Consider the following 23,958-nt stretch of genomic DNA (forward strand, 5'->3'; position numbering starts at 1 on the left):
AGATCAACTGAAGACACACTGAGGACTCACTGTGCATAAGACACTGGAAGAGGCTGTAGGTCGGCTTAGAGTGGTTGCAGCTTCTTTTTTTTGCCTCCTCAGTGTCAACAGGAGTGTTCACATGGGCTAGAGGTAGCTGACCTACCCTGAGAAGCAGGTGGATAGGCTTTCTTTCTATGAGGCTAAGCAGGTGTGGTTGTGGGTCTTTTCACCAAAATCAGTCATCCAGAAAGTTACTACAGCATTCGTTTACACTCAAGCATCCAAATTGAAAACTGCACTTACTTCGTTACTCTAACAAAATTGCTCTTATCTCTAGGCTTGTGAGCTTTTGCTGATTTGTTCAGTGGTCTGGTGACAATTCAAAGAGTGTCCCTCTACCAAGTGTATAGTGGCCAGAGAAGAAAATCACTGAGGGATGATCCTGGGATTTCGTCCAGCTATAGCAGTGTTATGTGTACTTGAAGATGTTAAAGCTGCATTTTACAAAACCCCAAAGGAATATTTTTTCATCTATTCTCATAGACCTTCCCTCTATCGTTATAAGAATTTCTCCTTGTGAGTGTGTATTAACCACCCTTTACCCATGCATTTCCTTGCCTTTGGTATTACTGTTTCGGCCTATAATTTTTTTTATTGTCGTAGGCTCAGTCCTTAGATTCAGACCTTTAGTTCAAGATACATATGAAAGATGAGTGAGATAGCATCATCATTGTTATAAATTTTGCATTGAAATATAATATACACACAGAAAGATAACTAATGTATAACTCAGTTGTCATGAATTAAATACACTTGCTTAACTGGCACCCAGATCAAGAAAGAGAACATTACCAGCACCCCAGAAGCCCTCCTTCTGCTCCTCCCCACTGACTTCCTTCACCATAGGTGACAGCTTTGCCAGTTTTTAACCTTCATACTGAGACTGGATTGTTTTGTTCATCATTATGGTTGTGAGATTCATCCATGCTATTACATGGAGCATTTCATTAAGTTTCACTTCTGTGTCATATTCCATTGTGTGATATACCACATTTTATTTATCCATTCTGCTTTTGATAGATATTTGGGTTGCTTTCAGTTTTCAGCTATTATGAAAAATCCTAATACGGACATTTTTATACATCTTTTAGGATACATATGTGTACTTTTTTGTTAAGTATATTCCTAGGAGTGGCTTTGCTAGGTCATAGGTATGCACATGTTCAGCCATAATATCTGCTGCCAAATAGTTTGCCAAAATGATTGTACCAATTCACACTCCCAGCAGCAGTGGTCGATTTGCTCCATTTCTTTACAAGCACTTAGTATCTTCAATTTTTAATCAGTCTTTTCAAGTTTAGCCATTCTGGCAGGTAATGGTGATTATGATTTCAGTTTGCATTTCCATGTTAACTCATGAGGTCGAGAACCGCCATCTGGATAGCCTTATTTGTGAAGTGTCTATTCAGGTTTTTTGCCCAGTTTTTAATTGACTTCTCTGTTGTTTTCTAATTGATTTGTAAAAGTTTATTATACATTGTCGATAAACACGTTTTTCAGTCTTGGAGGTTAATGGCTTTTGTGTCTTATTTAAAAAATCTTTGTCGGGGCTTCCCTGGTGGCGCAGTGGTTGAGAGTCCGCCTGCCGATGCAGGGGACATGGGTTCATGCCCCGGTCCGGGAAGATCCCACATGCCGCAGAGCGGCTGGGCCCGTGAGTCATAGCTGCTGAGCCTGCGCGTCTGGAGCCTGTTCTCCGCAACGAGAGAGGCCACAACAGTGGGAGGCCCACGTACAGCAAAAAAAAAAAAAAAAAAAAAAAAATTAAAAAAAAAAAAAAAATCTTTGTCTATCCCGAGGTTATAAAGATATTCCCCTTTGTTTTCTTCCAGAAGCTTAATAAATATATTAGTTTAAATCAAGAACATTTATAGTCTGCCTTGTTCTACATAGAATTTGAGGCAATTAAGATGAATAAGCAAAATATTCTTCCTTTTAGAAAAAGATAAATCTTGAAAAAACTTAGATATTCTATAATTACCTCATAAGCCATGCACCAAAAAGTGCAGCATATTTAATCTCATAGTCTCTGGAGAATTCATATGCATGTCTTGTCCTTTTCGGTTGGGTTCATTTCAGTTGGAAGCAGGCCTCTGATAGCAGTTCCCAAATTTTTAGCTTCAATTAATATTTAGAGTTCCACTTTTTTCCTCAAATACTTTGTTGTTGTTGGCTTTTTAAAACTCCATATGGTAGAAAAATTAAAATATGCAAATGTGTGTAGTTATTAACTTTATTCCACATGCATTATTTGGAATCATAAGCTTTTGGAAGAATGCTTAGGAGGAAATATTCAATCTAAAATTACAGGGTGGACTATGCCTCTGTATATATTTATGTGTATTCTTATGAATACATTTATGTTTATGAATCCTTGTACATACATAGTAACTCTAGAAGCTCCAGAAGCCTTCCAGAGAAACAATTTTCATCATTTTATGATGACACATATATCTATTTCTTTCTCTCTTTTTTATTTTTTATTTATTTATTTATTTATTTATTTTTGGCTGCGTTGGGTCTTCACTGCTGCACGTGGGCTTTCTCTAGTTGCAGAGAGCTAGAGCGACTCTTCATTGTGGTGCGCAGGCTTCTCATTGTGGTGGCTTCTCTTTGTTGCGGACCACAGGCTCTAGGTGCGCGGGCTTCAGTAGCTGTGGCACACGGAATCAGTAGTTGTGGCTCGCAGGCTCTAGAGGCAGGCACAGTAGATGTGGCACACGGGCTTAGTTGCTCCACGGCATGTGGGATCTTCCCAGACCAGGGCTCGAACCCGTGTCCCCTGCATTGGCAGGCGGATTCTTTTTTTTTTTTTTTTTTTTTAAAATGGGTGTCATGCTTTTTTTTTTGTTGTTGGGGGTAGGAGTTTATTAATTTATTTATTTTTGCTGTGTTGGGTCTTCGTTTCTGTGCGAGGGCTTTCTCTAGTTGTGGCAAGCGGGGGCCACTCTTCATCGCGGTGCGCGGGCCTCTCATTATCGCGGCCTCTCTTGTTGAGGAGCACAGGCTCCAGATGCGCAGGCTCAGTAGTTGTGGCTCACGGGCCTAGTCGCTCCGCGGCATGTGGGATCATCCCAGACCAGGGCTCGAACCCGTGTCCCCTGCATTAGCAGGCAGATTCTCAACCACTGCGCCACCAGGGAAGCCCTGGCAGGCGGATTCTTAACCACTGCGCCACCAGGGAAGTCCCTTTCTCTCTTTTTTATTAATAATTTTTTAACATCTTTATTGGAGTATAATTGCTTTACAATGGTGTGTTAGTTTCTGTTTTATAACAAAGTGAATCAGCTATACAAATACATATATCCCCATATCTCCTCCCTCTTGAATCTCCCTTCCACCCTCCCTATCCCACCCCTCTAGGGGGTCACAGAGCACTGAGCTGATCTCCCTGTGCTATACGGCTACTTCCTACTAGCTATCTGTTTTACATTTGGTAGTATACGTAAGTCTATGCCACTCTCTCACTTCATCCCAGCTTACCCTTCCCCCTCCCCATGTCCTCACGTCCATTTTCTACGTCTGCATCTTTATTCCTGTCCTGCCCCAGGTCCTTCAGAACCTTTTTTCTTTCTTTTTCTTTTTTTAGATTCCATATATATGTGTCAGCATACGGTATTTGTCTTTCTCTTTCTGACTTACTTCACTGTGTATGACAGACTCTAGGTCTATCCACCTCATTACAAATAGCTCAATTTCGTTTCTTTTTATGGCTGAGTAATAGTCTATTGTATATATGTGCCACATCTTCTTTATCCATTCATCTGTCGATGGACACTTAGGTTGCTTCCATGTCCTGGCTATTGTAAATAAAGCTGCAGTGAACATTGTGGTACATGATTCTTTTTGAATTATGGTTTTCTCAGGGTATATGCCCAGTAGTGGGATTGCTGGGTCATATGGTAGTTCTATTTGTAGTTTTTTAAGGAACTTCCATACTGTTCTCCATAGTGGCTGTACCAATTCACATTCCCACCAGCAGTGCAAGAGTGTTCCCTTTTCTTCACACTCTCTCCAGCATTTATTGTTTGTAGATTTTTTGATGATGGCCATTCTGACCAGTATGAGATGATATCTCATTGTAGTTTTGATTTGCATTTCTCTAATGATTAGTGATGTTGAGCATTCTTTCATGTGTTTGTTGGCAATCTGTATATCTTCTTTGGAGAAATGTCTAGTTAGGTCTTCTGCCCATTTTTGGATTGGCTTGTTTGTTTTCTTTTGATATTGAGCTGCATGAGCTGCTTGTATGTTTTGGAGATTAATCCTTTGTCAGTTGCTTCATTTGCAAATATTTTCTCCCATTCTGACGGTTGTCTTTTCGTCCTGTTTATGGTTTCCTTTGCTGTGCAAAAGCTTTGAAGTTTCATTAGGTCCCATTTGTTTATTTTTGCTTTTATTTCCATTTCTCTAGGAGGTGGGTCAAAAAGGATCTTGCTGTGATTTATGTCATAGAGTGTTCTGTCTATGATTTCCTCTAAGAGTTTGATAGTGTCTGGCCTTACATTTAGGTCTCTAATCCATTTTGAGTTTATTTTTGTGTATGGTGTTAGGGAGTGTTCTAATTTCATTCTTTTACCTGTAGCTGTCCAGTTTTCCCAGCACCACTTATTGAAGAGGCTGTCTTTTCTCCGCTGTATATTTTTGCCTCCTTTATCAAAGATAAGGTGACCATAGATGCGTGGCTGTATCTCTGGGCTTTCTATACTGTTCCATTGATCTATATTTCTGTTTTTGTGCCAGTACCATACTGTCTTGATTACTGTAGCTTTGTAGTATTGTCTGAAGTCTGGCAGCCTGATTCCTCCAGCTCCATTTTTCTATCTCAAGATTGCTTTGGCTGTTTGGGGTCGTTTGTGTTTCCATTCACAATTGTGAAATTTTTTGTTCTAGTTCTGTGAAAAATGCCAGTGGTAGTTTGATAGGGATTGCATTGAATCTGTAGATTGCTTTGGGTGGTATAGTCATTCTCACAATGTTGATTCTTCCAATCCAGGAACATGATATATCTCTCCATCTGTTTGTATCATCTTTAATTTCTTTCATCCATGTCTTATAGTTTTCTGCATACAGGTCTTTTGTCTCCTTAGGTAGGTTTATTCCTAGATATTTTATTCTTTTTGTTGCAGTGGTAAATGGGAGTGTTTCCTTAATTTCTTTTTTCAGATTTTTCAACATTAGTGTATAGGAATGTGAGAGATTTCTGTGCATTAATTTTGTATCCTGCAACTTTATCACATTCATTGATTAGCTCTAGTAGTTTTCTGGTAGAGTCTTTAGTGTTCTCTATGTATAGTATCATGTCATCTGCCAACAGTGACAGCTTTACTTCTTCTTTTCCAATTTGGATTCCTTTTATTTCTTTTTCTTCTCTGATGGCTGTGGCTAAAACTTCCAAAACTATGTTGAATAATAGTGGTGAGAGTGGGTACTTTGTCTTGTTCCTGATCTTAGTGGAAATGGTTTCAATTTTTTATCATTGAGAACGATGTTGGCTGTGGGTTTGTCATATATGGCCTTTATTATGTTGAGGTAAGTTCCCTCTATGCCTACTTTCTGCAGAGTTTTTATCATAAATGGTTGTTGAATTTTGTCAAAAGCTTTTTCTGCATCTGTTGAGATGATCATATGGTTTTTATCCTTCGATTTCTTAATATGGTGTATCACATTGATTGATTTGCATATATTGAAGAATCCTTGCATTCCTGAGATAAACCCCACTTGATCATGGTATATGATCCTTTTAATGTGCTGTTGGATTCTCTTTTCTAGTATTTTGTTGAAGATTTTTGCATCTCTGTTCATCAGTGATATTGGCCTGTAGTTTTCTTTCTTTATGATGTCTTTGGTTTTGGTATCAGAGTGATGGTAGCCTCGTAGAATGAGTTTGGGAGTGTTCCTCCCTCTGCTATATTTTGGAAGAGTTTGAGAAGGATAGGTGTTAGCTCTTCTCTAAATGTTTGCCAGAATTGACCTGTGAAGCCATCTGGTCCGGGGCTTTTGTTTGTTGGAAGATTTTTAATCACAGTCTCAATTTCAGTGCTTGTGATCGGTCTGTTTATATTTTCTATTTCTTCCTGATTCAGTCTCAGAAGGTTGTGCTTTTCTAAGAATGTGTGCATTTCTTCCAGGTTGTCCATTTTATTGGCATAGAGTTGCTTGTAGTAATCTGTCATGATCCTTTGTATTTCTGCAGTGTCAGTTGTTACTTCTCCCTTTTCATTTCTAATTCTACTGATTTGAGTCCTTTCCCTTTTTTCTTGATGAGTCTGGCTAATGGTTTATCAATTTTGTTTATCTTCTCAAAGAACCAGCTTTTAATTTTATTGATCTTAGGTATTGTTTCCTTCATTTCTTTTTCATTTGTTTCTGATCTGATCTTTATGATTTCTTTCCTTCTGCTAACTTTGGGGAAGTTTTGTTCTTCTTTCTCTCATTTCTTTAGGTGTAAGGTTAGGTTGTTTATTTGAGATGTTTCTTGTTTCTTGAGGTAGAATTGTATTGCTGTAAACTTCTGTCTTAGCACTGCTTTTGCTGCATCCCATAGGTTTTGGGTTGTCGTGTTTTCATTGTCATTTGTTTCTAGGTATTTTTTGATTTCCTCTTGGATTACCCCCTTTCTCTCTTTTTTAGATGGCCTACCCTGTTCTTTAAAATTTCTAGGGACTAATAATTCAGATTTCGTCTTGGTTACATTTTCTGATGCTTCATGTACTATCTAGAACATTCATTGTAGAACGAGTCATTGGTATGAGAAATATCTGTTCCTTCCTTTGCTTGGTTTCCTTGCCTTGGGCTCTTAAGTTTCAGGAGGGGTTTGGGAAAATAATGAGTTTGCTTAGGCCTGCTAGATGACTTGGTGGAAGAACGGAAATCTTTCATCCCATTGTGTTTTCCTGACTCAGACTTATAGTCACTATCATTTATGGTTGGGAAATGGCTTAAGTTTGTATAAATCCATGGCCTCTTGGCTTTAACTCATCTACCTAAATAGTAAAAATAATAAGAGATATAAAAATAACACTGGCATTATTATTTTTTTATTTATTTATTTATTTATTTTTTTTTTGCTGTACGCGGGCCTCTCACTGTTGTGGCCTCTCCCATTGTGGAGCACAGGCTCTGGACGCACAGGCTCAGCGGCCATGGCTCACGGGCCCAGCCGCTCCGTGGCATGTGGGATCTTCCCGGACTGGGGCATGAACCCGTGTCCCCTGCACGAGCAGGCGGACTCTCAACCACCGTGCCACCAGGGCAGCCCAACACTAGCATTATTGATCATCTGTTTTTTACTATACACTTTACTAAGCACTTTACGTATTTTATTTCATATAATCGTCATAATAACCCTATAAGTTTGATACTATTATATCATAATTTATGATTATCGTCCTTTTTAGCTGAGAAAACTGAACTTTGTAGACATTAAGTAATTGCCCAAGATCGCCATGCGAGTGAGTGGCAGTAAAAGACAGGTTTGTGTGAGTCTATAGCCTATACTCTTTACCACCATCCAGTATGGCCTCCATGGTAGAAAATCATGAGTTTAGCTAAAATATATCTTTGGTATGTAATCCGGCTGTGCCTTTGTACAGGTATCACCCCTTCTTCTGGTTCCCCTTCTAAATAAATGTGGTGGCCATTGCACCAAGAACGCACAATGCAATATTTTATTAGAAGGAATGGTGGTAAGGGCCTAGGAACCAAAAGCGTAAATGCAACATTTTATTAGCAGTCAGAGTATTCACAGCAAATAACAACGCTGGATTTGTACAACCATTTACTTTCTAGAAACTGATCTGTCATGCCTCTCATTTGGCGGAGCAGGGGATTTCTCCAGGGTGGGAAGGGAGAACATTCAGCTCCAATGTATGGCCTGAGTGCTGTTGGGCCCATCCAGTCAGTGCCTGGAATCTGTCATTTGTTGATTGTTATCAGTGTCTTTCTTTTGCTTTTCTAGGATTGTAGCCGACAAGGTAAAGGAGGTCCTATTTATCCGACCCCGGAAGTACATCCACTGCTCCAGCCCAGAGACTGCAGAGCCTGGCTACATCAACATCATGGAGCTGGCGGCATCTGTGTGCCGCTATGACCTAGATGACATGGACATCTTCTGGCTCCAGGAACTCAATGAAGACCTCGCAGAAATGGGTAAGTTGTTTCCTCACAAGTAACTTGTTCCTTGACTTGATTTGTGATTTTTTAAAAAAGGTGTCAGGACCATTTTAACTTGCTTCCATTTTGTGGCTTCCTTTCTTTTCTGGGCTCTTCATTTATTTTTCTCTTTAATCTTAATCTTAATGAGGCATTTCCTGAAATGCATAAATATATTGAAGTAGAGCAGTAACATTTAAATCTGACCTTGTCTTTCCTTGTTCATGGTGAATATCACAGATCAGGGATGGCATGTAGGTTTCACAAGGCCATTTCCCAGTTCTGAGTGTGAGATTGGTCATGGCTGATTGGACTTCTGGTTGAGAAGGATTCTGAGACTGGTTGCTCGTTCGGCCCTGAAAAGTACCATGATCAGTGAGCAGGGCCAAGGGTAGTGGCACCTCTGACATCTCCACCTGATGGAGAGAAACTGCAACTTCAGCATTAGGCAGTACCACTGCAACTGACAGGTTGATGTGACCAGGATGCCTTAATGTAGGACTTGTATTTTGCTGCCTGGAAGAAGAATGGCAGGCCTAGGGTAAAACATCCCCAAAGCAGTTCTTAGCTACCTACAGTGAGTTCTAGAGTTGTCATGCTACTCTCAAAAAATAGAATAGAATGAAGCAAAAGCAAGCAAATAAAAAACCTCGTAGTAAACATAGTAGTAATTTTAAAGTAAACGTGTGCCATACAGTACCATACCGGCAATGCTCAGAAATCCTAGGCTGAAAGGAAACTCACCTTATACTTACACAGAGTTCTTTTTGACCTGTTTTCAGTCTAAACAGTGTTTAGGTCCAAGTGGTCCTGTGAAACTGGGTGGTTTTTAACTCTCTGTATGAGATATGGTAAAGGATACATTTGATTTTGTTTTTGTTTGAATCACATTTGTTCATTGTTAGTACAACAAGGATCAGTGGTTTTCCTTTTCTTCCCCTTTTTTTCTTTCTTTCTTTTGAGGTTGGTATCTGAATGCATGTGAATACAAAATTAAAATTATACTAAATCCAGTTTGGCATGGTGGTGATAGTTACTCTGCCAGTAACCAATACTAACTCCTTGCTTTTTAAAACATTTTGTTTTATGTCTTCTCTTGTTCTGCCTTCTAAGAGGAAGGAGAGGGGTCAAAAAAATTTAGGGTCGGAACCACAAAGAGAAGGGAATAAAAGACTGACAGAAAGGGAAAATGAGAGTGTGAGGGCATAATCAAGTGGATCGATGGCTCAATGTACAGTTGTGTTTATGAACCATACAGCATCCATATACACTATAGTCATTACAGTGCTGCCTTCAACATGACACTGCCGTATAACAAAGTCCCTTTGGTATTTTGCAGTTAATTCCCTTTGGATGAGTTTTTTTTAAATAAGCTTTCAAAAAATTTTTTGAAATAGTTTTAGCTTTCAAGAAAAGTTGCAGTTTTAATACAGTTACCATATACGCCTCACGCAGTTTGTTTCGCCTAATGTTAACATCTCACTTTACCATGATACATCTGTCAAAGCTAAGAAGCCAGCACAGGTACAGTACTATTAGCTAAGTTCCAGACTTTATTGGAATTTCACCAGTTTTTCCACTAATGACCTTTTTCTGTTCCAGGATCCCGTCCAGGATACCACATTGCATTTAGGCTTGGATGAGTTTTAAAAAGATGATTACCTTATCTCCAGCATTCCTTTAGAGTGAATGATATTGTAGTAAGGTTCTAAGAGCTTAAAATAAACTTTCAAAAACAATATTATCTTAAGCATGTTTTTTGTTCAGATTAAGGAATTCTAAAAGTTGAGTGCTTACTGCATACCAGTCACTATACTAAGCAATGTATGAACATGATCTCATCTCTGCCTCACAAGAAATCAATGAGTTTGGTATTATTATCCTTATTTTTATAGATAAGGAAGCTAAGCCCTAAAGAGGGTAAATAACTTGTCAAAGCTTATATAACCAATGTGAGGTCAAGTTGGAATTTGAATCCAAGTGCTCTTATAACCAGACACTATACTCCTTCACTCCAGGAAAAAAAAAGTGTGATTTGTCTTGGCTGGAAAAATTAAACATACTACCTGAATAGTTTTTGGTTTCATAAGTAGCAACAACATTGAAAAGGTAGTTTATGTGGAATTCCAAAGTTCCTTAGGATCTTATATTGCAGATGAAGTGGTATATTTGGATAAATTTGTTTTGGATCACTTTGAGAAGTACTCCTGAGTTTATAAGCTGTTAGAATAAATATATGTGTGCTCTCACAAAATCATCAGTCCCCCTAAGAAGAAAAATGTTTAGTTGTTACCAATAGCCATCATATGAATCTTTTAGTTGAGTTATTATGTATAGAAGGCTAAGAAAAATTAAAAGTATAGAAGGAAAAGGAATCAAGAGGCAAAAAAGGTAATTTCAGAATTTGCAGTTAGACCTTTATGAATGCTAATAAGTTTATTTTATATTATAGTTTGTCATTAGAAAATATTATTGGATTTTCTAAAAGTCAGGTTTGAAAAATAAATATTTCATATGTATAATCACATATACAGTACCTAGAATTTTCTTTTATGGCTTAATACCTTTTTGTATGAAATTTTCCTTGTGTAACCATTAGATGTGCTCATTGGAACTAATTTGCTAAGAATGAATTGTTATTTATATCCAAATAGTTATATGATTCTAATTATTTTATTATACTCTAAAGTGTTCAAGATTACAAAGTCCAATGAAAGTCCTCCCTCAGTGGGAATAAGAGAAAACAGATTCGGGGGAGTTCCCTGGTTGCCTAGTGGTTAGGATTCTGGGCTTTCCAGGTTCAATCCCTGGTCAGGGAACTGAGATCCTACAGGCCTCATGGCGCAGCCACAAAAAAGAGACAGAGAGAGAGAAAAACAGATTTAGGAGGAGACTGGCTAGGATTTGGACAGAAAATTGAAAGGGTCAGTATATATAACTTACAAAGAATATGGTGAAATGTATTTCTCCTTTCATGTGTCAAACACTAATATGTGATGATAGGTAAATTTTAGAATAGCTCTAGTAAAAGATTCTTTAAAATCTGGTTGTTTTAGATCAGGGAAGAGATGGTTTTATCCTTTAGAATCTCCCCACCCCTGCACCGGGCTCACAGTAGGTGATTTGGGAATGACAGCTGACTGATGGGTTGATTGATTGTTTGTATTTCTGTGCAGGTTGTGGGCCAGTTGATGAGAATCTTATGGAAAAGACAGTAGAAGTCCTGGAACGCCATTGCCATGAAAATATGAACCATGCTATTGAGACAGAGGAAGGGCTAGGCATAGAGTATGATGAAGATGTGATCTGTGATGTGTGCCGGTCTCCAGACAGTGAAGAAGGGAATGATATGGTGTTCTGTGATAAGTGTAACATCTGTGTGCATCAGGTTAGTGAGAGTGGAGACCGCCACCTCCCCACGGTCAGCCTTTCTGAAGTTCAGTGATCATCTCCAGCACCCATATCTGGGTAGCAGCTTGCATTTAAGGGTGAAAATAAGGATTTGGCCTGGCTGTTCTCCAGTAATTCCTTTAGAAATAATACTTCTTATGATCCCCAAGGTGACTTATTAGCTTTACTCCAGGGGGCTAAACCCAGGTCTTTATTGTGTATCTTCATGCCCATGCCATTGAGATTGCCTTGTTCGATACTTTTACGGTCCCCTGGGGAGTCTCCTTGCTACCTGCCTGGGAGTCTCTCCTCTGCCTTGGAGTCCCTGTTATATCATCAGGTTACACCCATGGTCAGTAACCTTGGGGAGTTTACACTTCCTACAGCTGGAAGTCGGGACTCCTCATCCTGGCACCCAGAGCCCTCCTCTGTCTCCCAAATATACCACTTCCAGGAAACTAGGTCTACTCCATTTTTAAACATCATAGAATTTTAGGATTGTAAAAAACCATCCCACTCCTTAATTTTACAGATAATACCAGGAGAGGTGAAGTGACTTTACCCAACCTCTTATAGCTAGTTGTCATTCTTTCTCTACCACACTACTTTTTTAAATTAATAGTAATGATGATGGTGATATCCACATTCTTTTCAGCTCTTTCCCTTTCTTCCCCCACAAGCCCTATGCTCTAGCAAAATAAGGTTACTCAGTGGGGCAGTGATGAATATTCCTGATGCTGTCCTGTCTCCATGTTTCAGCCACACCAATTTAAAATGCCTTCTCCCACCTCCAGCTAACAAAACTTTACATATCTTTCAAGATCTAGTTCGAATCCTTTCTTGAACTCCCTTACCCTAAGTGATTTTTCACTCTTCTGAACCTGTTTTGTGTTTCATTCATTTCATTAATTTATCTAGCAAATAGGTATGCAACACCATCCATGTTCCAGGACTGTGCTGCATGCTGAAGATACAGTGATGAAGAGGCAGACATGGTCTTTGCCCCCAGGGAGATCAGAATCTGGTGTAGGGTCTACAAGGAAACTGCCCATTTAGCATAGTATGCCAAGTGTTTTTGTAGATTGAAGTCCATGCTGCTGTGGAAGTGCATGGGAGGGATGGGGGTCGGGGATACCATCCAGAAGGTGGCATCCAAGCTGAATCTTAATGGCCAAAGGGAAATGCCAGAAAAAAACAGCGTGTGTTCAGGCAGAGAGGAGAACATGTTCAGGTGGGGTAGTGAGAGTAGGCAAAGTATGTTAGAGGCAACTCTGAGCTGTTCAGAACTGTGGAGAGTGGTGGGGTCGAGTAGGGAATGCATGGAGAGTGAGGGTAGAGAGGGATACAAGGGACACATGTGAAGGGCCTTCTCTGACAAACTAAGGAACTTCGGTTTTGTCCTGTCAACCCTGAAGGATATGATTTGTAATTTAGAAGGATCATCCTGACTACAAAAATATTAAAATGATTAGATAATACAGGAGATAGAGAGAAACCAGGACTTAAGACTTTATTTTAGTTCCGTGGGCCACCTAACCTAACCCTCTGTATTAAAAGGTACTCAGAATATTCTGTGATCAGTTGGGTCTCTTTCTTCCTTTTACTTGTATCCTTTTAGAGTGAATTTTGAAAATTTATATTCACTCTACCAGTTACTGGCATTTATGTCTCACCTTTAGTGACAGAGAAAATCTTTACTACTTAAGTATGAACTTAAATATCTGGCAGTACAGGTCCACAGTCCCTTCTATGCATTTCCAAAATTTTAAAGCTCTGAAAACTACAAGTTTTTACCTAAGTTTGGCACCAAAACTGATTTGAGGGCAGTAGCACAACTCACCCTGTATGAGGCTATTTGTAGTCTTTATTCCATTTTGTCATAATACTCATATATTTTGTTAGAGAAATATTAATGTATTTGATTATATGGCACTGCCCTGGTCCCATTAGGGGGTTAGGTAATATGCCATGTATATACTGTATCACTTTCCTAAGATACGAACAATTCTGAATTTCCTGATGTTTCTTACCCTAGAGTTTTCAGATAAATGATTGTGGATCTTTAGTAGAATTGAAGGTAATAGTACTGAGGTCATCTGTATATATTTTCTGTATTTGTCCTTCACAGTTGGGACAAAATATTAACGAATTACTTCCAGGTTCTTTAACTAACAAAATGAAATGTAGCATAAAAATTCTCCTTAAAGGTATTTTGCTTTGAAAACATATCCAGTAACGACAATAAATGGTGCCCTTTCCTCACATAGAAAGAAATGACAATAACACCTGACCAGGCCTTGCAGAATATAAGCTGGTATGTGTTAAAGCTGGATGTTGATGCCACATAAAGTTTCATATAAAAGAGAATTCTTCCGAAGTGAGTAGGTTCACTTGAATTCTAAAGAGATACTTAGGTTAGAGCTCCCTCTGTTGACTGAAAAGTGACTTTAAATGATTTGGAAGATTTGGTTTACTCAACAGAATTGGGGACATGTTGACAATTATATTTATTAAACATAATTTTTCTTCTTTAACTACCATATTATATCAACTGTTTGTTCCTCTGTGACTATAATACACTTACGGTCAGTACTTTAGAAGAGGGGTTTATTTTACATCAATAGATGTTAGATTTTAACAATTAAATTTTTTCATGAAAAACTGTGAAAATTGGGACCATTCCAAGGCCCTTAATGTATTCCATTTTCTGCTTCTTAGCCCACGTATTGAACACTCAAACTGAGGCCTAAATTAATTTGCCTGAAGGTACATGCTCATAGTTTTTATACCTGTCATATATATAATGTTTAGCACTAAATTTATTAACCCCTTGAAATTATATGTAAAACATATGTTCGTGCATGTGTGCAGTTTTTTAAAAAAAATGCAGTCCAGCCTTCGTCATTTTGTGGTCTAGAAAAAGTTGAGAGCCACTACAATGAAATACAAGTTTCTATGATCTTATGACCAGGAATAAGTCTACAGAAGAGCTCAGTAAATGATTTTCTACCCAATAAAATGGCCAGGTGATAAAGGGTATTGCTAGAACCAGCTTCTGGTTTTTCTTCTGCTGGTCTGAAAGAGGCTCTGTTTTAGGGAGAAAGCTTGCTTTCATTTCCTTGCAGACTTTCTGAATCTCAGAGAAAGAAAAAGCTTTGAAGGTTAGGGACCTTATAAAATGATGCCCTGCTTTTGTGACAGCAGCCTAGCTGGAATCCAGCTTCAGTTGTTGAGTGAAATTTATTTGTTCTACCAAACCACCTACTCAAGCTCAGCGTAGAGAACCTTCCAGATAAATTGATGGTAAAGGACCTACCCCCAGTGACCTTACAGTATCACTGAGGAGATGAAACATAACAGTTAAAGTAGAGAAGAATACATGATGTCGACTAAGTACCTGGTGAGGGAAACGACGTTGAGTGGAGGGTGGGAGTCAGGAAGTGGAGCAGACATAGGGGCTACAGTGATCTGAGAATTGAGGTGAAGAACAGCAGGCTTTTTCTTTGAAGGGCCAGATAGTAAATATTTTAGACTTTGAGGACCACATATAGTCCCTGTTACATATTCTTCTTTCTTTTAACATCCCTTTAAAAATATGGAAACCATTCTTAGCTTGTTGGCCTTACAAAACACATCTCAAGAAGTAGGCCCCTGGTTTTAGATGGGGTTGGGGGTGGGAGCAGAAGGGGTTTTTAGAGGGTTTATTGCTGTGCAATGGTATGAAGTCTTTGTTTTAGTAAGAAGAATATGGCAGCCAAATAGAAGAATGATTGAAGGTATGAGGGGAGAGGAAGAGAATTTAGAAATAAATCAATCCAGGCATGACGTGAATGAGGACTTGTTTGGAGCAGTTGTGGTGGGGATGGAGAGGAAGGTCAGAGTCTAGTGACCACTCCGTAGGGATTAGTAGCAAGCCCAAGGGACAGTAGATGAAGGAAAGTGGATAATAAGAGTCAAGGAATTTGGATCTGGAAGCTGCGAAGCATGGTGGTGATATGGATAGAGAGAGTTTGGAAAGGGGGCCAGTTGCGGGGGTAACATGATGGTGACTATTGGAACTGGAATCTGAGGTGTGGGTGAACTTTCTGGGGCAGGCACAGACTTTGAAGCTGCGGTGGTGAATCAGTCAGTAGTGAAGGTATGCTAGGCCACATGGGGAGCCAGGTGACCCCCAGCTATAGTCTCTAATGGTGAGAGTAGAGCAGTAAGGGGGGAAGGATGGGCGAAATTAGAGATAGTGAAAAGGAAATCTAAAATATTTCCAAACTAATCTCCCTCCTCGCACCTCCAGTAGTAATTCATTTATTTATTTGTCCGACTTCATTCTGTAAGGAATTTGAAGTAGCTTCAGGAACTCATTATGGACTACTGTGATTAGTCTAATATTCTGTTCAATTCAGGATCCATTCGTAAGTCCCTTTTTCTTCAACTCAAGCAAGTAACTGCTACAGTTTCCTGAGAGTGCTTTTTATGCAGCAGGCACTGTTAAGGCTCTTTAACATCAGCTCATTTGCTCCTCAGAAGTTTCATTCTGCTTATTTCTTAACACTTTTTTCTTGATCACAGCAGTGCATGACATGTAGAAGTTGTTCAGTGAGTATATGACTGACTAATTATAATACATAATCATTGAGAAAGCTTTAGAAAACGGAGGCAAAAAATATGTAATCACAAAACTCAGATAACAGTTGGGCTAACCTTTGCGTGTATTTCCTTCTAGTCTTACTCTATCGTCCTTAAAGTTAATTCTCATAGACAGACATGCTGACCTTAAAACAGATGCTAGAAGTTGCTTTTTTTTTTTTGAGTGTTTTAAAATTACTAAATCCTGGATATGAGCTCGTTTGGCCTTATTTGCCTCTTTCTCCTAAAAGTGGAGGGTACTCTGTGACTGTGTACCGGAGCAGACATTGACCCCGTGAGAAGACACTAACCATTACCCCCCTCTCCTCCTCGTGCCTCCAGGCCTGCTACGGCATCCTCAAGGTCCCAGAAGGCAGCTGGCTGTGTCGCTCCTGTGTCCTGGGCATTCATCCACAATGTCTGTTATGTCCAAAGAAAGGTGGAGCCATGAAGACCACCAGGACAGGGACTAAATGGGCTCACGTCAGCTGTGCCCTGTGGATTCCAGAGGTAAGAATTCATCCAGGTCTGTGAGGCCATTTTCTCTCCCACAACGTTCAGACTGACTCAGGCTTCATGGAGATGCTTCATGCCTGCCCAAGTTTCTGAGGTGACAATGGTTCCACTTGACCTCCCTCACATCCTTCTTTTGCAAGTGGGCATGTGAGCCCATGCTAATTAATTTATAGGTGGTACTAGCAGTGGTATTGGATAAATTTGGATGAGAGGAGAGGGTATGAGCAGCACATTTTTTAAAGGTAAAACCTACCTTAAAAATACCAAATCTTAAGTGTAGAGTTTCATAAGTTTTTACACATGTATGTATCTGTCACCACAACCCAGACCAAGACATAGGACATCCCAGAAGTAGACATAGAGCATCCCAGAAGGATCCCTCACACCCACTTTCCAGTCCTTATCAGGGTCCCTATTACCCAAGAGTAACTACCATTTTGATTTCTATCACTATAGTTTCGTTTTGTCTAAAAATGGAATCATACGGTATGCACTCTTTTCTGTCTGGCTAGCAGTCTATATTGTAGTGTGTGTCAATGTTCACGCCTTTCCATTGCTGAGTAGTATTCCATTTTTTAAGAGTGTCTTTATTCAGAATGCCACCCCTCACTATTTAATCTGGTCCTTCAGTTGCTGATATTTCCTGAGGGCTTCCAGACATTACTTCTTACTTTTTATGGCTGCCCTTTTTATTTTTATTTATTTATTTTTAATTTATTTTTGGCTGCGTTGGGTCTTTATTGTTGCGCGTGGGCTTTCTCTAGTTGCAGAGAGCGGGGAGCTACTCTTCGTTGCAGTGCGCAGGCTTCTCATTGTGGTGGCTTCTCTTGTTGTGGAGCACGGGCTATAGGCGCGTGGGCTTCAGTAGTTGTGGCTCGCGGGCTCTAGAGCACAGGCTCAATAGTTGTGGCCCGCGGGCTTAGTTGCTCCACGGCATGTGGGATCTTCCCGGACCAGAGCCCGAACCCGAGTCTCCTGCATTGGCAGGCGGATTCTTAACCACTGTGCCACCAGGGAAGCCCTATGGCTGCCCTTTTTTAAAAAAAAAAAAATCTGTTTGGACAGCTCATTCACATTCTCTCTCCCCAAACCCCATCCAAGCCAGCAAATTTGTTAGCATTTTAACTGCAGAACAAGAGAGACTGCAGAATTCAGTTTATTGGGAGCTGATGATACTGTATCAGAAATTCATTCTTCCTTTAAAACTTGCCTGCCTTTATTCTTGTTAACGTCTAATCTGTCTAGCAGTCGAGCTCACAAAGTTAAACTGAAAGTTCTAGGTACATACTATGGTATTCTTATGGATATAGAAGTCAGTTTGTTTTTTTAATTTGAGTAGTGGTTTCTTTTTCTTACTAAGAACATCCAGCTAATAGACATGTGAAATGAGCTCTGAGGTTTTTGGCCTGAGAATCACTAATTTCTAGCAGCAAATTCCCCCGCTAATAAAGCAGGCTCTTTCAGAATATTAAAAGTCTGGAACATGACTCAGGAAGAGTTCTTTAAAATTAAAAGAAGCTTTCTCACCTGTTGACATTCTCTTATAGTTTCTAATACTGATTTCTAGTACTTTGGGGGCTTTTCTAGATGTCTCTGATCTTTCTACTATTGGTTTCTCGATGTGGGTGGAACTTGTACTAGTTTAACTGTCCTTACTCAACAGTCCTTCACTTTTCAAAGTCATTTCTCTCTTAGAAACTCATGTACGTATTTTTAAAGAAAACACTTTTTACCAGAAGTTGCTTGACCCCTTATTTTCACACGGAAAAATTCCGTGTTTTTAAAAAGCATCTCTTTCAGCACTCTCTCAAAGACTAATTTAACTTTAAAGCTACTTTGGCTGAAAGAATAATCTGGTGATAGTTAGCATGATTTTAAAGACTGGTTTTAAAATGTTATCCTCATCTTTTCTACTTATGTGCTGCAATCTCTTCATTACACAGATTGCTGCTACTTTCCAACGATACTATGTCACTGCCGCTGTTTTTCATCATTCATTATTAAATGAAAAAAACACAAGGCATGTGGCACCATCTCAAACATGTGAGAGGTGCTAGATTTTGTGAATCTTAATTCCTTTCCTTAGTAGCTTTCATTGGTTCCTAAGTAAAGTGTAGATATCTTTGATTCATTAAGGTAACCATGCCTAGTCTCTACTCCTGCCCTCTCATCCTATATATGAATCATTTATATTACTGGAAATGATTGAAGGCCTGAGCAGTGGCTAGAGACGGGTTTTATTTATTCTAAGTCCCATAGTAACCTTAGGAGACATGGCTCACCTCATTGTTTTGATGTTCTGAGCTTCTTGTGATATTATTTATGGTTTGTGAAAGGTACTTCTGGAATGCCTTGGTGCCTTCTGCCTTATGGTGGTGTTTTATTTGTAGGTCAGCATTGCTTGTCCTGAGAGGATGGAACCAATCACAAAGGTCTCCCATATTCCGCCCAGTCGGTGGGCCTTAGTCTGCAACCTGTGCAAGTTGAAGACAGGGGCTTGTATTCAGGTAAGTCCCAATGAGAAGTGGTGGAGTGGGCTAACACCAAATTGGCCAGACTCACCCTCCCAGTGAGAGCATCCTGCTAATTGAAAGGTTACTCAGCAGGCTTCTCACTCACTCCTAGAGCTCTGCTACTGTACAGACCATTTCTGGAGCCCCTTTTTTGGATGTTGCCTCTGGACCCTTTAGCTTATTCTTTTCAATAGCCATAGTGGTGGTTAATTTCCATCCTTCACTGTCAAATCTGATGAATTAGGTGAGTTCTGAAGCTAGATGATCCTGGGTGGAAACAAGCCATAACTTCTAAACAACCAGGCCCATGTTCTTGTGTGGCTCACCCATTGTAGATGGATGACTTGGGCTCCAGGATGATTTGACAGATGACCCTGTTGCTGGACTAAGTGCAACTCATTTGATAGGGAAAGATGCATCTGAATGGATAAATTCTGGTTGATAGGTTTGAAAGTCATTCTCATAGGCATATTTGTTGCATATGGTAGTGCAAGTCGAGTTTTCTGAGACATCTGAGGCATAGAAATTCAGCTGCTTGAAGTAGAAGTCGTAGCTGGTGCACCCAAAAGCAACATTGGAGGTGGGGAGGATGGGGCTGGGAGAGGCCAGTCACCCCCAGAAAAGGCAGGAAGGTCGACCCTTCATAATCTAGTTTTCCAGAATGTCATCTCACCTTTTATTCCAAGTGTAATAAGGTGGATTTCCTGGTGAGAGGGGAGGAAGGGCTGGCCTTCCACTTCCCAGACCTCTTGCATAGGATACAGTCTGGTTGGAGTTAGGTTTGCATGTTCACCTTCACAGAAAGGGGGCCATATGATGTCATAGCTTAGGGACAGTGGCTCTAGGTGTTTCATGAGGTTCCTTGCTATCTGGCTCATCTTGTAGATTTCTTGCTCTAGACCTGGGATCAGCCACTCCTCCAAGTAACCCTGGTTCTTTTACTGGGAAATGGTATTTAAATAACACAATCTGGACCCCAAAAACACTTTTAGTTTTTAAACTCGTTTTTACATTTGACAGAATCGGATACTTTGTCTTGCTTTTTTAAAAAAAAATTTTCCTGCTGATTTTATTTATTTTAACTATAGCACTTTAGCAATTATAAGGAGGAAAATTTTTAAGGAAAACTATTCCCATGGGGTCTACTGCCTTAACACATTGCCTGTTTATGCTTTTCTAAGTTCTCTCCTGATTCCGCCCCACATGTGAGCCCCTTGAGGGCCAAGGTTATGTATCATTCTCTCCCTAGCACAAAAGAGAGTTCTTGCCCCTTATCAGTGCTCAATTAGTGTTTATTGAATAAATATATCCGTATTTAATTGTATCATAGATTAGTTTGGAATATGCATTCTCCCCACTAAAAAATAAAATATTTCCCATCTTTTCATAATTATCATTTAGTCATTTTATAATAGCACATTGAATTTATGTCTGTTAATTTACTTATTTTCCTTATTGTGGTACCTTCATTTTCCCCAATTTTTGCTGTTTTAAAGGATGATTTTTTTTTTTACAACAGTTAGTAATTGGCAGCATGACTGTGGTGAGAGAAAAAATGCCCCATATTGCCACATTCTGCCCCCTATTGTAGTTATTTATCTATGAGTCTTAGCTTCCCTAGTAGGCTGCAAGCTCAAACTGTTTCATCCTTAGATCCTGCAAACCCCCGACATGGCCAATGAACAATAAATATTAGATTGATAGATGGATAGTGGATGAACAGATGGATGGAAGAAACATTCTGGAGTGGGTTTTTTTATTTCAGGGCAGTGGTTTTGTTTTTATTACTTAGAGTTTAGATTCTGCATTTTGTAAAGGTCTTTCCAAATTAAGACTCTTAAAAAAATTTTTTTTACTGAGTAAATTAGAGATTTAATGAAGCTCCAGTGAAGTCTTTGTTTCTCTCAATCTTAACAGATCCAACACCTTTTTATAACAAATATTTTGTAATGCATCTATACTACCTTTACTTTCGTAATACCTCTACTTAGTAAACTATGAGTTTACTAAATGAAAGTTGTGGCTTAAAATATGGTTGTTAAAATACAGGTATATAATTGCTAATTCTTAGTTTTCTTGCTGAGGTAATAAAAGGAAATACATTAATGATTTTACTTGTTTCAACATTCCCTATCCAGTTCCTCTGTTGCATGTAGGTTCATGAACCAGCATTAAGTTCTAAGCAAAGGATAATCAGGCTTCAAAATTCTGACTGTGGTGTTTCCAGCAAGTAGTGTTAAGCAATGAGAAAATTCAGTAACACTTTTCATCACTCTGATGGCTTTGTTCTGGTGGGCTTCTCTGAATGGCCCAAACTAGAAATGGTTCTTTTTCTGGCCATCTCTGTTTTCTACATAATGACCCTCCTTGGGAATTTAGCCATCATTATCTTGTCATGCCTTGATGCCAGGCTCCACACCCCCATGTATTTCTTTCTGTCTAATCTCTCTTTTTTTGGACCTTTGCTGTACTACTTCCCCTGTCCCCCAAATGCTGGTCAACATCCAAAGCCACTGGAGAAATATCAGGTACCTAGGATGCATAGCTTAACTTTTCATATTCCTTAGTTTAGGATCCACTGAATGTGTACTTCTTTCAGTAATGGCCTTTGATCGTTATGTAGCTATCTGCCAGCATCTCCATTACACAGTTATCATGCACTCTTGGCTATGCCAACAATTGGCAGCAGTGGCTTGGGTAACAGGTTTCAGCAACTCTTTGGTGCAAATAGTATTGACTTTCTTGTTACCTCACTGTGGTCCATATCAGATGGAGAATTTCTTCTGTGAGGTACCTGCCATGCTTCAATTATCATGTGTTGATACATGGGTCAATGAAGTGGAGATGTATGCTGCTGTGGTGGTCATAAAAGTCTCTTAAAATTTTGATTATAAGGAATTTCATTTATTCAACAAATATTTGAGTGCCTAATTGTGTGCCAGGCACTGTTCTAGGCACTTTGGATTTATCAGTGGACCAACAAAGAACTTTGTACCATGGAACTTACATTTTGGTTTGGGAGAAATCAATGATAAGCAATAGATACTAAATATCGTGTTAGAAGATGGTAAGTGCTCTGGAAAGGAAAAATGTGGAGTATGGTAAGAAGATGGGGATTGTGGGGCAGGAGGCATACATTGCAAGTTTAAATAGAGTGGTAAGAGTAGGACTCACCGTAGCTGTGGCATTTGAGCAAAGACTCGAAGGTGAGAGAAGACAATGCAGATATTTGGGGTAAAAATGTTCCAGGCAGAGGGATCAGCCAGTGCAAAGGCCCAGAGATAAGAGTGTGTTTGGCTTGTCCGAGAGATAGGAAAGAGGCCAATGAGAATGGAATGGAGTGTTTGAGAAGAGAATATCAGAGAGATTACACAGTGACCTGATTGGTTAGGGCAGGGGTTGGCAATTTTTTCTATACAGGGCCAGATAGTAAATATTTTAGGCTTTGCAGGCCATATGGTCTCTGTCACGACTACTCAATTCTGCCTTTGTAGCACAAAGGTGGCCATAGACGATACTTAAAGCTTTACTGGAATATAGCCATGCTCATTTGCTTATTTATGGACTCTAAATTTATTTTATATGTCATAAAATTTTCTTTTGATTGTTTTCCACCATTTAAAAAATGTAAAAACCATTTTTAGCTCCCATTCTTAGCTCATGGGCCACATAAAAACAGGTATCTGGCTTGCATTTGGTCTATGGGCCATAGTTTGCAAGCCCATGGTGAAGGGTTTCCAGGGCCCTTATAAGATCTTTTGTTTTGGGACTTCCCTGGCGGTCCAGTGGTTAAAACTCCATGCTTCCAATGCAGAGGGCACTGGTTCGATCCCTGGTCAGAGAACTAAGATCCCAGATGCCACATGGCGTGGCCAAAAGATTTAAAAAAAAAAAAAGATCTTCTGTTTTTACTCAGAGTTTAAAGGGGGAGCCATTAGCAGGTTTTGAGCAGATAAATAAAATGATTTGATTTATATTTTTAAGGGATCACTCTATGGAATGATGTCTAAGATTTGCTTCAAAATAATCTGGAGGGCAGGGTACTATGGGGGTTAAAGATGAATCAAGATGGGTCATACATTAATGATTATTGAGTCTATATAATGGGTATATAGGGTTTAATATAGTATTCTCTATGCTATTATGTAGGGTTTTCCATACTAGAAGGTTAAAACAAAAATAGGCACTCTGGCTGCTTATTTGGAGCAGACTGTGAGGAGGGAAGGTTAGGAACGAGAAAAGCAATTAGGAGGCTATTACGGTAATCCTTGAGAGATGGCAGTGGTGGCTTTGTCTGGAGTGGTAGCCCTGGAGGTGGTGAAAAGTGGTTGGGTTCTGGATGAATATTGAAAGTAGAGCCAAGAGGATGAACTGTGGATCGGGTATGAGGTGTGAGAGAAAGATAGGTTGGGGAGGCTTCCAGGTTTTGGCCTGAACAGGGAGAAGGGTAAAGTTGCCATAAACTGAATGGAAAAATCTGCAAGTAGAAGAGATATGGGCGGAAAGATCATCATGAGTTCAGTTTTAAACATTTAAGTTGAGATGTCTACCAGATATCCTAGTGGAAATGTTAAACCGACAGTTGTCTATGCGAGTTTGGAGTTTGGGAGGAAGTTTTGGACTGAAGACATAAATTTGGGAGTCATTGTCATGTAGGTATCTTTAGCTTGGACTGGGTAAGATCACTGAGTGAGGGAGTGTAGATAGAGAGGAGAACAGT

At 39.5% G+C, this 23,958-nt stretch overlaps 2 protein-coding genes across 7 annotated transcripts in view; both read left to right on the forward strand.

Annotated features, from left to right (window-relative positions):
- JADE3 (jade family PHD finger 3) overlaps window positions 1-23,958 on the forward strand; it is a 153,487-nt gene that overhangs the window by 113,915 nt on the left and 15,614 nt on the right. For all 6 annotated transcript variants that reach the window (XM_032619543.1, XM_032619544.1, XM_032619542.1 and 3 more), the window contains 4 exons: window positions 8,003-8,193; window positions 11,373-11,584; window positions 16,552-16,719; window positions 19,116-19,232. In XM_032619543.1, the coding sequence (XP_032475434.1) occupies window positions 8,003-8,193; window positions 11,373-11,584; window positions 16,552-16,719; window positions 19,116-19,232 (688 nt within the window). The remainder of the gene's footprint in view (window positions 1-8,002; window positions 8,194-11,372; window positions 11,585-16,551; window positions 16,720-19,115; window positions 19,233-23,958) is intronic.
- Window positions 21,482-22,118, forward strand: LOC116747723 (olfactory receptor 2J3-like). Its single transcript, XM_032620252.1, is given in 2 exon segments — window positions 21,482-21,688; window positions 21,690-22,118. Coding segments are annotated over 2 exon segments (636 nt in total).

The sequence above is a fragment of the Phocoena sinus genome, chromosome X, assembly GCF_008692025.1.
Source record: "Phocoena sinus isolate mPhoSin1 chromosome X, mPhoSin1.pri, whole genome shotgun sequence".
Classification (NCBI taxonomy): Eukaryota; Metazoa; Chordata; class Mammalia; order Artiodactyla; family Phocoenidae; genus Phocoena; species Phocoena sinus.